The sequence below is a fragment of the Chelon labrosus genome (assembly GCF_963514085.1).
Source record: "Chelon labrosus genome assembly, chromosome: 17".
Classification (NCBI taxonomy): domain Eukaryota; kingdom Metazoa; phylum Chordata; class Actinopteri; order Mugiliformes; family Mugilidae; genus Chelon; species Chelon labrosus.
Window position 1 is genome coordinate 20,013,581 of NC_140350.1, and position 13,899 is coordinate 20,027,479.

At 42.7% G+C, this 13,899-nt stretch overlaps 1 protein-coding gene across 1 annotated transcript in view; it reads left to right on the top strand.

Annotated features, from left to right (window-relative positions):
• jade2 (jade family PHD finger 2) overlaps nucleotides 1–13,899 on the top strand; it is a 184,952-nt gene that overhangs the window by 86,038 nt on the left and 85,015 nt on the right. Inside the window, exon 5 of the mRNA XM_084565175.1 lies at nucleotides 11,506–11,660. Within this exon, the coding sequence (XP_084421301.1) occupies nucleotides 11,506–11,660 (155 nt within the window). The remainder of the gene's footprint in view (nucleotides 1–11,505; nucleotides 11,661–13,899) is intronic.

A 13,899-nucleotide genomic window follows, 5' to 3' on the forward strand; every position in this document is an offset into this window, starting at 1 on the left:
CGCTTATCAACGATTTATGAATATGTCAGTCCAGTTACTCCTATTCTGCGATCTCTCTGTGTGTGTTTGTATGAGTGTGTGTCAGTACAGAGAGCAAATAAATGAGTCGGAGTTAAAGGCAAACGTAAACAAGGTTGAAGGTTTTTATAGTTTCACGTCCAAGAAAGATTTCTTTCTGGAGTCTGGAATCAATTTGGTATCAAATGTTTAGAGGCTGAGTAATTTCCACGTTGACTCTGGAGTCTTGTCTTTAGGGGATGGACAATTTCTGACCATGAGTTACTCAAAAATCCGTACTTTTGCGTTCTGATGTGGACATGCACAATAAACGTACTGCAGAAAACTGCCCGATGCATTAGGTGGAGCTCTGGATACCAAACAGATGAAGACCCAGCTGTACATGATTTTGTCAGTTTTGTGGTGAGATTAGCAACCATGACGATTTAGACTCAAATTATTTGTTGGGATTGTCAATGCAATATTGGACAATGATACTGAACATTGCAAACTTTGCTCATAACGTGCAAGGCTACTTGCCAGCTCTAGTTTCAGCTAAAGAGCCGACTGTTTTCCTCCGGAGTCGGTGAAAACCATATCACAGCTCAAAGGAGAGAGAAAACTGGATTCACATTAATCATTTTAAAGTGGACGAACCGTTTGAAATGTCACCCACAGAATTTCCAAAGACTGGTGTTGATGCTCGCTGGCATGTTGCCATTGCCTCATCCCTCATAACTCTTGACTAGTTCAAAAAGAGGTGGAGTGTTAGTAGAGCTGAGGTGGGTGAGAGGCGCACAGGTGGACAGCTAGCAACCTGAGACAGCCTGGCAACAGAATGTTGTTAGTGGGGGCCTTTGGGTTAAGGGGAGGGGCCTCATTGGATCATCCCACAGTTCAGATCAGTTTGGGATCTAGTGAATTTGGAGGCCAGGTCAACACCTTGTGCTGTTCTTCATGTTTTTTTAGTTGTTCCTCAAGCATTTTTGTGTGTGAGCCTGTGTCAGGCTGCGTCCTGCTGGGGATGGCTGCTGCCATCAAGGAGTGTCATTGCTATGGGGTTGGGGTGCCTGGTCTGGTCTAGGTGAGTGCTACATGTCTACATCAACACGAATGAATGCCAGGTCCAAAGGTTTCCCAGCAGAACATTGTATTGTCACAAGATGGTTAATGTCATCTACTTCTCCGGTCATTATGTTACCCCTGATTGGTTTTATATATAAATGTACCCCATGTATAGTTGTTATAAACGCTTACCAGGCTGTAAACATGTATATTTCTGCTGTAAAGTTGGACATTTCAACATGGAGATCTAAGACGATTGACTCATTTGCAGAAACTGCCTCAAGTGGCCAATTGAGGAACTGCATTTTCATCCCCACGTTGGCTCTGATGACTGCTTTCCACAAACACGCTGAGTGCTACTGTTGCTCCGCGCAACTCTTTGTTAAAAGCTTTGTCATCTAAACCTAATGATAATATGTCCGTATCACGCTTAAACCTTGTTCCTGCTTACCCCAAGTGGTAAAAAAATCACTCTACCTATTAAAACGCCGTAAACATGGACAGGCATTTTAGTATGATGTTAACCTTGTTTTTGTAGACACACGCAATCACACCCTCCAGCAGTACACAGGGTCACCCCTGGAACCTTGGGTGGGTGACCTTGTGCATGTTGGATGCTGACCCGATTGCCCTGCTCCAGTCTGCAGGCAGATACGGGACCGTGTGAGTAGGGGGATTTGCAGGGGTCAGCCAAGGATAAGGGGCTGTTGGCACAACACATCTCTCTCTGTCTCTCTCTCTCTCTTTCCCGCTCACACACACACACACTCACACACACACACACACACAGTCTGGTGTGAAAACCAGGGGAAGAAAGAGAGGGATTACGGGGAAGAAAAGGGAATCGCCGGTTTTCTCAGCCGTACTGTGACAGCGAGGTATTTCAAGAATGAGAGATTATTTCAAACACACTCGGCTCCAGTGTGAAGTACACACAGGGACGTGATTGTTTGAGTCTGACAAGGGTGGTATGTCTGGACAAGTGGACATGTCGTACCGAGAGAGTATCGAGTGTTTGGCGGGCGCGCTGATCTGTTTCAGATTTTTATTGGCAAACATTTGTGGGCATTTGAAAGGAGAGAGGAGTTTATATAAAGAAACCTAATTAAAATGAACTGAACTTTGTAATGACCTCAAATGAATGGAAGCTGAAGGAAAAACGGCCTCTTTCTTCCTTGATCGTTCGTCTTCTTTTACTGTTTCTTTATTGGTTTGTCTCATACCAATGTTTCCCCTACCATTACACTAAGGGGCTTCATTTTAGTTAATTTTATTTTCTGTACAGCCCCAGATCACAGCAGAAGTAATTTAAAAGGGAACTACTGTTTTTTACAACCTGGAGCTTATTTTTGGCATAAAATACCACCGTTTACTCACTCGTATAACTTTTGTGTAATTTGTAGTCATTCGGGAGACATTTAGATCCGCGTAAATCCATATAGTGGGAGTGACTGGGGCACCGAAACGCAGCCTCTAAATAACGCATTATCTGCCGCAAAACTAGTTAATTTCACCAATATTTTGTTATCGTATGCTAGTTCTATTTCCCGTTGAATCCGGAGTTACCTGTTATCATGTCTTCTGACCTGGACGATGTCATCTCTGAGCGATGTGCGACCAGCGACGGTCGGCTCGTTTACCTGTAATTTGCTACTGCTAGTTTTTTGCAACATGGCTGAATATTTTTCCGATTCTGAGGTTGTGGACAAACCATAGATCCATAGTTAGATGATGATAACAGGTAACTCCGGACTCAACAGGGAATAGCACTAGCTCATCATAACAAAATATTGGTGAAATGAACGAGTTTCGCGGCAGATAATGCGTTATTTAGAGGCTGCGTTTCGGTGCCCCAGTCACTCCCACTATATGGATATACGCAGATCTAATTATCTCCCGACTGACTACAAATGTTAAGTTATATGGGTGAGTAAACGACCGTATTTTATGCTAGAAATAAGCTCTAGGTTGTAAAAAACAGTAGTTCCCCTTTAAGGATACCTCTCCTATAGAACAGGTCTATACCTTGTTCTCTTATTAAACAAACTAAATAGCCTCATGTTATTTATCTTATTTGCATGACGGCATGTCATTTCTGTCTCTACATGTTCACCCCCTGAAATATCAATCAGAATACAACTTTTTTTGAGATGCACAGTGGGTTCTACATCTTTATTGTTTTGTCCCACCTGTTGCTCTCTCTGTTCTGATTGAGGTGTTACATGAGGTATTTTTGTCAAATTGCGTTCTGCAGCTAATAACAGAGTTCGGTTTCCTATTACCCACTCCAGCTTTTTACAACAAGTTTTAAACCAACTACAACACACGGCTGATTCGCCTCTGCTTTGGCAAATTGTGCCGTGACGCTCCTTCTGGTTATTCCCAAGCCTAATAGGACGTAATCGATCAGTCAGTCACTTTCAGACAGATCAAGGCGCGTCCCGTTTTGTTATCGGTGTAGTTTTAAATGGTTTTCACCGTGTAATTTAGCACCGCTGCTCATTTTTTCCCCCCACCGAAGCTCGGCGATCCTCGTATCATATCACCAAGAATGTAATAATTTCTCTTGGCTCCCGTCGCAGAGTAAAATGCTGAAGCAAACCTGTTAGAGCTGGAGTTTTTAATTATAGCTCACGTTATTAACCAGGCTGCCTGCGCGTGTGTTTTGAGGAGGTGAAAGTTTTTGTCAATGCTGCCAAATTACATGACAGATATGGCTGGCAAGTTTAATCAGCTGTAGCTAATTAACTGTGAGCTGGTTAAAAAAATGTAGAAATGTGGAATTTCTTTCTTTCTTGTCTTTTATCTTTCCCCCATTTCTTCCATCCATCCTTTCTTTCTTTCTTTCTTTCTTTCTTTCTTTCTTTCTTTCTTTCTTTCTTTCTTTCTTTCTTTCTCCCATTTTCTCCATCCACCATCCATCCATTCTTTCCCTTTTAATTCCTCTTTATCTGTTTCCGTTGTTATCATCCATCCATCTATCCATCTTTCATTCTTTCTTTCTTTCTTTCATCCATCCATCATTTATCCATCCTTTGTTTGCTTCTCTCTTCTTTCTCGTTTAGTTCCTCTTTTCCTGTTTCCATTGTTATCATGCATCCATCATCTTTCTTTCTTTCTTTCTCCCATTTCTTCCATCTATCTTCTTTAAAAAAGACATTTCTGTTGTTATCCATCTTTCTTTTTCTTTCTGTCTTTCATCCATCCATCCATCATTTATCCATCCTTTGTTTGCTTCTCTCTTATTTCTCCTGTAATTCCTCTTTTCCAGTTTCCACTGTTAACCATCACATCCATCATTCATTCATCCATCTTTTCTTTCTTTCTTTCATTCTTGTCTTTCTTTCTTGTCTTTTCTCTTCTCTTTCCCCCATTTCTTCCATCTATCCATCATCCATCCATCTTTTCTTTCTTTCTTATTCTTTTTTCCCCTTTTCATTTTCCTTCCTTCCTCCCTTCCTTCCTTCCTTCCTGCCTTCCTTACTTTCCATATCCTTGTTTAAATCAAATAAACGTGTTTCTTTTTTTCCGCCCTTTTCTCTTTCGTTCGCCTTTTTCTGTCATCCCTGCCTTTCATTTTGTTGTTGTTGTTTTTGTCCCGTTTGGCCTCATATATGTTTCCAGCGTTGTTTACAAGGTCACCCTGCTCCTCCTGAGCAGATCTGTCAGGAGCTGATGTCTGTTTCAGGCAGACGTGTGCTGTTGTGTGGGCAGAGAGAGTCAGACTGAGAACTGAGCTCAGCCACTGTCACTCTGCCCACACTGGAAAGGTCTTATGTAAACACCATCCACTTCATCCCTCCTTGAGAAAAGATTATTATTGATGTCTTATGAAAAGGAGGAAAGTGAGATTTACACAGTGGTGAGAAACATATGGGAGCGCGGAAAGACTTTCCTCGGTTTTATCCATCACCCTATTTTAAATCAATCTGTATTGCTTTCTTTCCGCTTGTTGCGTGATTTGTCTTTTCCTTGGCAGTTTCACTCCGATGCAAAGCAATAAACAGCACAGTCTTTACTAAAACCATGGCGGTCTAACGCGACGGTCCTTCATGAAGCCTCCAGGTCATTCAGAGGATTACATATTTGATTTAAATTATGCTTTTTTGATTATCTGGGGTTTTAATGTAGAATATTACATTTCTGAGCTATTTTATTTATTAATTTATTTAGATATCACTGGGTTTTTTTGCATATTCTGCTGTTAAATTGCTCCAGACTGCAAGCCTCATTCACTTTCATCAAAAAAAATGAAAGTGAAAGTCGTCTGCACAGTTAAAATCCACCTGGACGTCTGTAGTAGCGTATTTTATTTCACGACAACAACATCATTCTCACTTTTAAGATAATACCGGCGACCTTGCCCAAGTTTTTAGCACGAGAAAGTGAAATGGGATCGAGGATGCACGCATGATTCATATTTCCGGTAAGTCAGGCAATATCAAAAGAATTACTTGCATCAGTTGTTTGACTAAGCCCTCTCTCGCACACACAAACACATAAATCTCCTGTTCAAGCTCACATAACATCCTATTCAGCAGCGCGACGCCACAAGATATACTCTTACCGTTCCCACTCATCTGCTCCCCGGAGGCGCGTCCCCGTGTACCAATCCGACGACACTTCTGCTCCGGGGCTCCGAGCTCGGGAGAAGGTCCACGAAGGTGCAAGGAGGGGAGGGGGTTGTTTGGTTTTCATTGTTTCAAGAATCAGATTCCCGCCGAGTGTAGTTCCTCCTGAATATTTCATCGCACACACCATTAAGATCAAAGCCGAATCAGCTGTCGTATTGTTAGGACCCCAAGGAGGGAACATCTGAATATTCTCCCTCTGCTGCTCTTCTCATTAGGGCTCCTCAGACGTAAACAGAACTGATTTCCTTGGTTTCTTATTAACATTATTATTTTTAGCTATTCTAGTACATGGTTAAAAAAAATAAATAAATAAAAGATATTCAAATCTTGACATCTTTTCACAATAGGATTTGATTTGCTTTGGTTTAAAAGATATTTACTGACGTTTGCTTTTACGAATAAATAAACCTGTTTTTAAATTAAATATTTCTAATGTTAATGAGTCAGACTTTTAATCCGACATTAATCGATGATTAATATATTATCACGGAGTAAGTACATCAGCAAAAATAGCTTGAATGTGGTCTATAACCTGACTCGCATACACTGATCAGCCACAACATTATGACCACTGGCAGAAGAAGTGAATAACTTTGACATTGATAATTCAATGTTTTGCTGGGAAAACTTTTGGACCTGGCATTCACACGTGTAGATGTTACTTAGACATGTAGCTCCCACCTAGACCAGATGGGGCACCCCCACCCCATAGCAATGACACTCCTTGATGGCAGCAGCCATCCCCAGCAAGATGTAGCCTGACACAGGCACAAACAGTTTAGGAAAAACTAAAAAAAAAAGAAAAAACATGAAGAACAGGACAAGGTGTTGACCTGGCCTCCAAATTCACTAGATCCCAAACTGATCAAGTATCTGTGGGATGATCCACTGAGGCCCCTCCCCTCAATAGGACCCAAAGGCCCCCACTAACAACATTCTGTTACCAGACACCACAGGACACCCTCAGAAGGCCCATGTCCATTCTCTGTTGAGTCCCAACTGTTTTGGCGGCACAAGGGAGACCTACACAATATTAGGAAGGTGGTCATAATGTAGTGCCTGGTCGGACAAACCAGTGACAAACCAGACCAGTGGTCAGGCTGTAGGTGTGTGTACCGCTGGCGACTTTAAAACCAGTCCAACATGTTGAATCGACGCGATTCTCGAGACTAAAGGGAAGTGATGAAAGTGCAAACAGTGTGACAAGTGAAGGCACACACGGGAGGCCCATCTCGTCTTACATCCGAACACTGAAACGCACAAATATTGCCGTGACACGATCGTCTAGAATCAATAAACTGTAGACCATTTTTCAACAACCGCCGCCTGTTTTTATAAAGAGTTATTTCCTCGAACACAGCCTCAGAGCGTTCGTGCCAGCTGGCCGTTGGCCGCGGTCTTTGCGGTGTGTTCAGGTGCAACTTTTCAGCCCAGACACGGGCAACGCGAGGTGACGTTGCCACTTGCAGTAAATCTTTGATGTGGGTTTGTGCAGCTTTAAATGAATCTCAGCCTTTTTTTAGGATTCCCCTAACAGAAAAAAAATCTAGAGCACTGAACAATGGGAGAGCTTGTGCGTATACGTCTGATTGTGGGATACATGATACTTATCAGTGGAGGGACACATTGTACTCCGACTCACCTCTTGCCTTGACACTGTTATGAGACAATGCTCTAACTTTGTTATTTCCTTTTTGTGTATCTGAGATCCAAGATAGATCCTGAAATGTCACCAGATTAGATAATACCTAAAAATCTTACATTCGGTGTTAGGAGGAAAAAAAAAACCCAACATGATCTCTTTGAATTGTCTTCCAACTGTTCTGAACGGATATCTGTGAGAAAGAAAATGGTCACAAATTGATGCAGGTAGCAGCTGGATGAATTCAGCTTTTTCTGGTTTCTGGCGCAGGTATCGCCGCCGTTTTTCATTCTCTTTTATTCTTCCCGTTTCGCTTTTGCGCCAGGAGACAAACACAAATAATCGTATAAAATCCAACCTCGCTCTGCCGATCTGAACGTCTCTGAGTATTACGCCGCCGACTGGTTATCATATTGTGGACTGGGTAATCAGCTTTTGCCTGGATACCTTCAAAATCTGCAATGCTCAGCTATTTTAGAGAATTACTTTGCCTTATTTTAAAAAAGAAAATGTGTCATGAATTTTTAAAGATGCATGTGAGGGACACATATTTGGTAAAGAACAAAATCTATTGCGCAACACCGACCTTATTCTATAATAATCCAACAACAACACCCACTAATGTAACAAGACACTTGTTACAATTGAAGTTATATAAGAGAAACAGCCAGCCCAGTGTCCCTGCTATGTCCCAAGTAACCTACTCCGTGTGTAAGTGTGTGTCTGCGTGTGTGTGTCTTTTCTCTCACTCGACTAGCCCGGCCTGTTTGTCCAGTATCAGATGTCTCCTGATGCTCGGCCAAGACAGGGTTCAGTTTTCCATCTTTTTTGTCCTCACATCAATATACAGTGGAGACCGCTCAGAGTGATCACTTTACTATAAGTGTGCGATTGCGGTCATGATTGCCACCGTATTTTCCTTCTCCTTTAACTCCACTTCAGATTACCATCTAATTGACATTTCTGTATTTATTACACAAATTTAAAGTAATAAAAATACTCACCGAGGGACAGCGCTCAGCACGGCGGGGCTTTATCTTTGCACTTGAGGAAATTTCTTTCCTGTCCTGATTTCAACGAGCTGGCAGCGCCAAGTGCAGGTGGACAACCGGAAGCAGCTCGGTAGCTTTGAGGAAAAGAATGAACGTAAAGTAAAACATGAACTGGGACAAAGTCGCGAGCCAGACTCGATATTTTTTGAAAAATCGACTGCAAACATGCATGTTTTCCCCTCTCTCCAGATACATAACGATAAACTTTTTCATATGGAAACAAACTTAAGTTTTGCTTAAACATTGAATCTGGAACAAGCAACGCTTAATATTATAAACACATGAGAAATCTGTTATATAGTTTCGTCACAGCCACGACAAACAGGTCTGTCCTTTACATTCGTGACCAGATAATCTGCCTCCTATCTGCCTTGACCTATTTTCTTTCTTTTCCGTTTGGACATGTTTCGGGAGGGGTGGCTTAAATTTGCCCGAAGTGACTGGTTGCAGGAGGTTGCTAATGAATGTCAACCGTAGACTGTATATAAATATGGACTGCATGTCCGCAATTCCTTGCACTGGCTCAACTGACGCTATTTTCCTGGGGATACGGGCGGCGCCATCTTCCAAGTTTGGAGCCAGAGTCTGAGCAGTATGGTCCAAGAGTGGAGCCACAGGGAGCCGCGATATCGATGACCCGATCACACTTCCTCCAGACTGATGTCAACAGAGGAGGAGGGGAAACTTGCCGGTCTTGATTGTTGCGCCAACGCACTAGCGAAGCATTCTGGGATTTATAGTATTGGCGGCGCATGCGCTATATCGCTGCAGCTCAGCTCCAGTAGACTGTTGATGTCATCTCGCAGGCCAAATTGGGTTGGGGTTAGGGGTTAGGGGACTGAGTTTGACATCTATGGTCCAGATTGAACATTTGCTGGCTAAAATTCATCAGATCTGCGCTTCTTCTTAGATTTAACAGATGCCGTATCTGCAGTGAAAATGCAGATGATCACTTATGCACATATTGGCGCATCATAGTGATGCACTGATATGGAAATGCAAGGATCCTGTTGTAGTTGGGTCATGCAGAAGAAAACTTCATCTCGAGAAGCTCATACTGCATTTTTCTTGTCTGCATGAAGGGAAAGGAGAGATTCGCTTGCTTTTACCTCAGGACTAAAGAAAAATTAGAAGAAGAAGGGGAAGAGATGGGAGACAGGAAGATGAGAAATAAAAACTCAATGAGCTTTGGGAAAGGGTTAAGGATAAATAGATCTTTTATTGCTGGGTAATTACACCTATTAACATACTTATTGTATGCTATAAAATCCCACCGTACTAATTTTTAGTTTTTGTTTCTCTCACAATCACGGTACAGTTACACCAGAGCTAATTGATTTGCACGCAGTTCACAACGGGTTTCGATCCATTCATAACTTTTATCGTGAAAGATGTTTAATTGGGAGTTTGTCCCATTTTCATTCCGCGTGTAACTGTGCCGGCAACACGCGTTAAATTGCGGCAGCTGCTTTGCAGTAGTGGCGGTGATAATGGGGAGGATAATGATGAGGACGATGATCGCCGCGAGGCTGGATGCGAGGCGGTGACGGAGGATGATGGTGATAAGTGAGCGGTGTGATAATGAGGCGTTGAGGACGGGAGCTAAACGGAGAGCGTGTTTGTTGCCGGGATCGCTGACGCACTTCACCTTTTCACACAAAGGTCTCACCAGGCCACAGTATGAATAATAAGGGTGTGTGTGTTACGATGCAAAACGCACGAGATGTTTTTGGAGAAATTGGACGTGGCACAGTGGTTAGCGCTCGCCGGAAGAAGGTCCTTGGGGAAGGTTCGATTCTCAGGGCCTTTCTGTTTGGAGTTTGCATGTTCTCCCTGTGTTTGTGTGGGTTTCCTCCCACCATCATCATCAATAAACATGCGTGGGTCAGGTTGGCCCACAGTGGCGGCGCACTCAGTGGCGGCGCACTCAGTGGCTCAGGACTAACCCTCCATCCGACCATGCAATTTCGTTGTACAATGTTGTATAATGACAAAATAAAGCATTTTGTTTTGGCGTATTCTCTCCCGATGACATTTGCGCTTCTTATTTTGTGTATTTTCTATTTTCTATCTGCATCTGTCAGCTATCTTGGTGTCCACATGTGTGTGTGTGTGAGTCTTTATTGGTTCCCAGTGGGTTAAGCTGAGTTCCTGACCCTATTTCCTGCTGACACAGAGACATTCAGGCCCGAGGCTCCAGAGACCAGACACTGCCTGGAGGAGCTTCCTGTCACTGCTGCTCTGCTACTGCTTGATTTGCCATTGGTTCGCTAGCTTCGCTTTTTTTTCTGTCGTCCGTGAAACTCCAAGTTAGTCCTTCTGCACCGGGAGGTCAGGACTTGTCTGTGAGCCAGACATGAGAAGGACTTCCCAGTGATTCGTGTTGTCATAAGCAGTGCAGTGTGTCACGGAGCATGCAGAGATGTTGTACGTTCGACTTTGGAGCATGAACCGTCATAAACTTTTTATCGTGGAGGGCTTCAGAATGACTGTAAACACTGACAGGGAGAGAGAGGGAGAGAGGGAGAGAGGGAGAGAGAGAGAGAAGGAGTGCATGGCCAGCAGATGTGGGAATCAAAGATTAATTTTGGTAATTATCCAGTCTAATTCTGTGTTTAACATGTGAGTGTTGTTTCATATCAAGCAGTGAATTGTGGGTTTAGATCATACCGCACACAGTGCTGCTGACTGAAGGGCCTATTTAAAGTGTTCATCTATCTTTGGTTAGTTTCAGCTTCAGGACTCTCCGTGTGGCAGTGCCTCTATAGTGCCTATACACCAATCAGGCATAACATTATGACCACCTTCCTAATATTGTGTAGGTCCCCCTTGTGCCTCCAGAACAGTTGTTTCAGGTCTGCAGACTCTGACAGACTCATCAGAGAATGGACATGGGGGCCTTTGGGTCCTGTGGGTTGAGGGGAGGGGCCTCTGTGGATCATCCCACAGATACTTGATCAGTTTGGGATCTAGTGAATTTGGAGGCCAGGTCAACACCTTGTGCTGTTCTTCATGTTTTTTTTTTTTTTAGTTCTTCCTAAACCGTTTTTGTTTGTGTACCTGTGTCAGGCTGCAAATGAAAAACCTGTGCATGTATGTTTAATCTTTGTTCCAGGTTGCTGCCGGAGTCGACAGGTGGTCTCTTCGCCAACGGGGAGGAGAAGGAGGGTGGTCATCAGCTTCCCCGGACTCAGCTCTACAGCTGCTATGACCTGGATGACCTGGATGTTGCCTGGCTGCAGCTGGTCAACCAGGAGTTCAGACAGATGGGTGAGTGCTAAATTACCTGCCGCTTAATTAGATTATAACAACAACCAGAACACATATTGGTGAAATAACGAGAACGACGCGTTTTTTGGCTTTGGCCTTTGTGATGTAACTCGCCCCAGTGTGTCATGGATGATATGGTTTCACGTCTCATGGATTTGTTACTCATTTGTAAACTCAGTCCTGTTTTTATTTTTATATTTCATGAGTCCACCAATTGTTCAATCAGAAATAACTCAATACAGTTAGATAAAATGATGTGAATTAATCAATATTTCAATATTAAAGGGGAACTACTGTTTTTTACAACCTGGACCTTATTTCTGGCATAAAATGCGATCGTTTACTCACCCATATAACTTTTGTGTAATTTGTAGTCAGTCGGGAGATATTTAGATCTGCGTATATCCATATAGTGGAAGTGACTGGGGCACCGAAACGCAGCTTCTAAATAATGCATTATCTGCTGCGAAACTCGTTCATTTCACCAATATTTTGTTATGATACGCTAGTGCTATTACCCGTTGAGTCTGGAGTTACCTGTTATCATCATCCGGCCCACCCGTCGCCTGATGGAGCGAACAAGCCGCACCCGCGGACGGTCGGCTTGTGTGTTTCGGTGCCCCAGTCACTCCCAGTAATAACTTATTTTATGTTAAATACCTTTGAGAATAAGTCCTTTAATGATTGGATCTTTTACAGTTTTGCAATCTCACAACCAGCAGTTGTTTTATTTAAGGATTTCAGTATTTAAGAAATCCAAGAAGTTATATAATGGGTCATGATTTATTATTACAAGCATTTTTTTTTATTGCATATCAAGTGTTCCCAGAGGATGGCAACTGGTGTTTTGTCCTTTGTATTAGTTCCCTCTTTATATGAAATATATTTCTTAAAACAAAGATAGCTTTTCCAGTCTTTCCAAAAAAAAAAAAAAAAGGGGAATAAAATATATTGCATTGTGACTTTCTTTCCCTTTTACCGTGTCATTACTCTTTCCTCCCCTGCGTTATTGTCGCCTCCTCCCTCTGCTTTTCCACTTTTTCTGCTTTGCTTCACCCTCCATTTTGCCCTGGTGACAACTGCTGACCCCGAGCATCTCTCTCATCTGCACCGTTTTATTCCATATCTGATCGACTCCTTTTTAGATAAAGCGTAGTAATTGTGTTTATAAATCCCCTCTGGGGGTTCAGGCCTTATTTCTGCTGCACATTCGCCTTAAATCAAACTCCGGCTCTTCCTGCAGGAACGGCGGGGTTGTTTCTCATAACCTTCAACAGCTAGACCAAACAAACAGAGGCTGATTGGTTCTGCAGGATGAGGCTCTGGACAAATGATGGGATGATTCAGAGTGCTCTTAACATTATATTATATATATCTGTAGATGTGTGTGGTCATTTAGAAAGTGTGCTCAGAGACTGAGTGTTGATACTGGACATGATCTCAGAGATCGGAGATGGAGTTCAGATATCGGGTTAATTAGATTTTTTAGCTCAGAGGAAACTTGTTTTCTTGTTGACTACTACAGCAATGCAAAAACACCGGCTTGTCCCAATCAAGTTTTTTTTGCCCACTGATACATAATTTAGTATCAGCTGGTCCAATCTGAAATAAACATCCTCCCCATGAGATTCATAACGGCTTATGTTACTTGTATTCTCCTTGATCACGTGTGCACCATGAACTGGATTGAGGCCAGTAAATAGGGCGGTTAATGTAAGGAGGGGAGGGAAGCTTGTACCTTGGCTCCAAAAGCTCCAAAGGACGTTGAGAGCTTGTTTACTACAGAAATGTTCTGGTCATCCAACGCCATAAACCTCTGTCTGACTGACTTCATTTTCCAGAGTAAAGTTCTTCCACACAGCCTGTTTAGTTTGGTTTCGTTTTTTTTGGCAGCTTTGATGCTAGCCAACGAAGAGGAAGACGTAGTTTTTACGCTACAGTGATGTGGTTTTGGTTTAAGGCAGATCTGAAATAAATAACTATAAAAGATCAGGCGCTGAAGCCCGATACGGATCGGATCATTTCAGATACCGAGATAACTGTTTATATCAGACCTGATTAATGCATTTAGTAGAGAAGTTCAAATAATGAAAGACGTTGATGCGATTTAGAACATTTTGGTGCATGGCAGCATTTGTGTTCATCTGTACGGTGGTTCCTGTTTCCAAACACGCTGTAAACAAGTGTAAAGTGTGAAACCGATTGTCAGAAGTGTGTTAACTAAATTAACAGACACCTA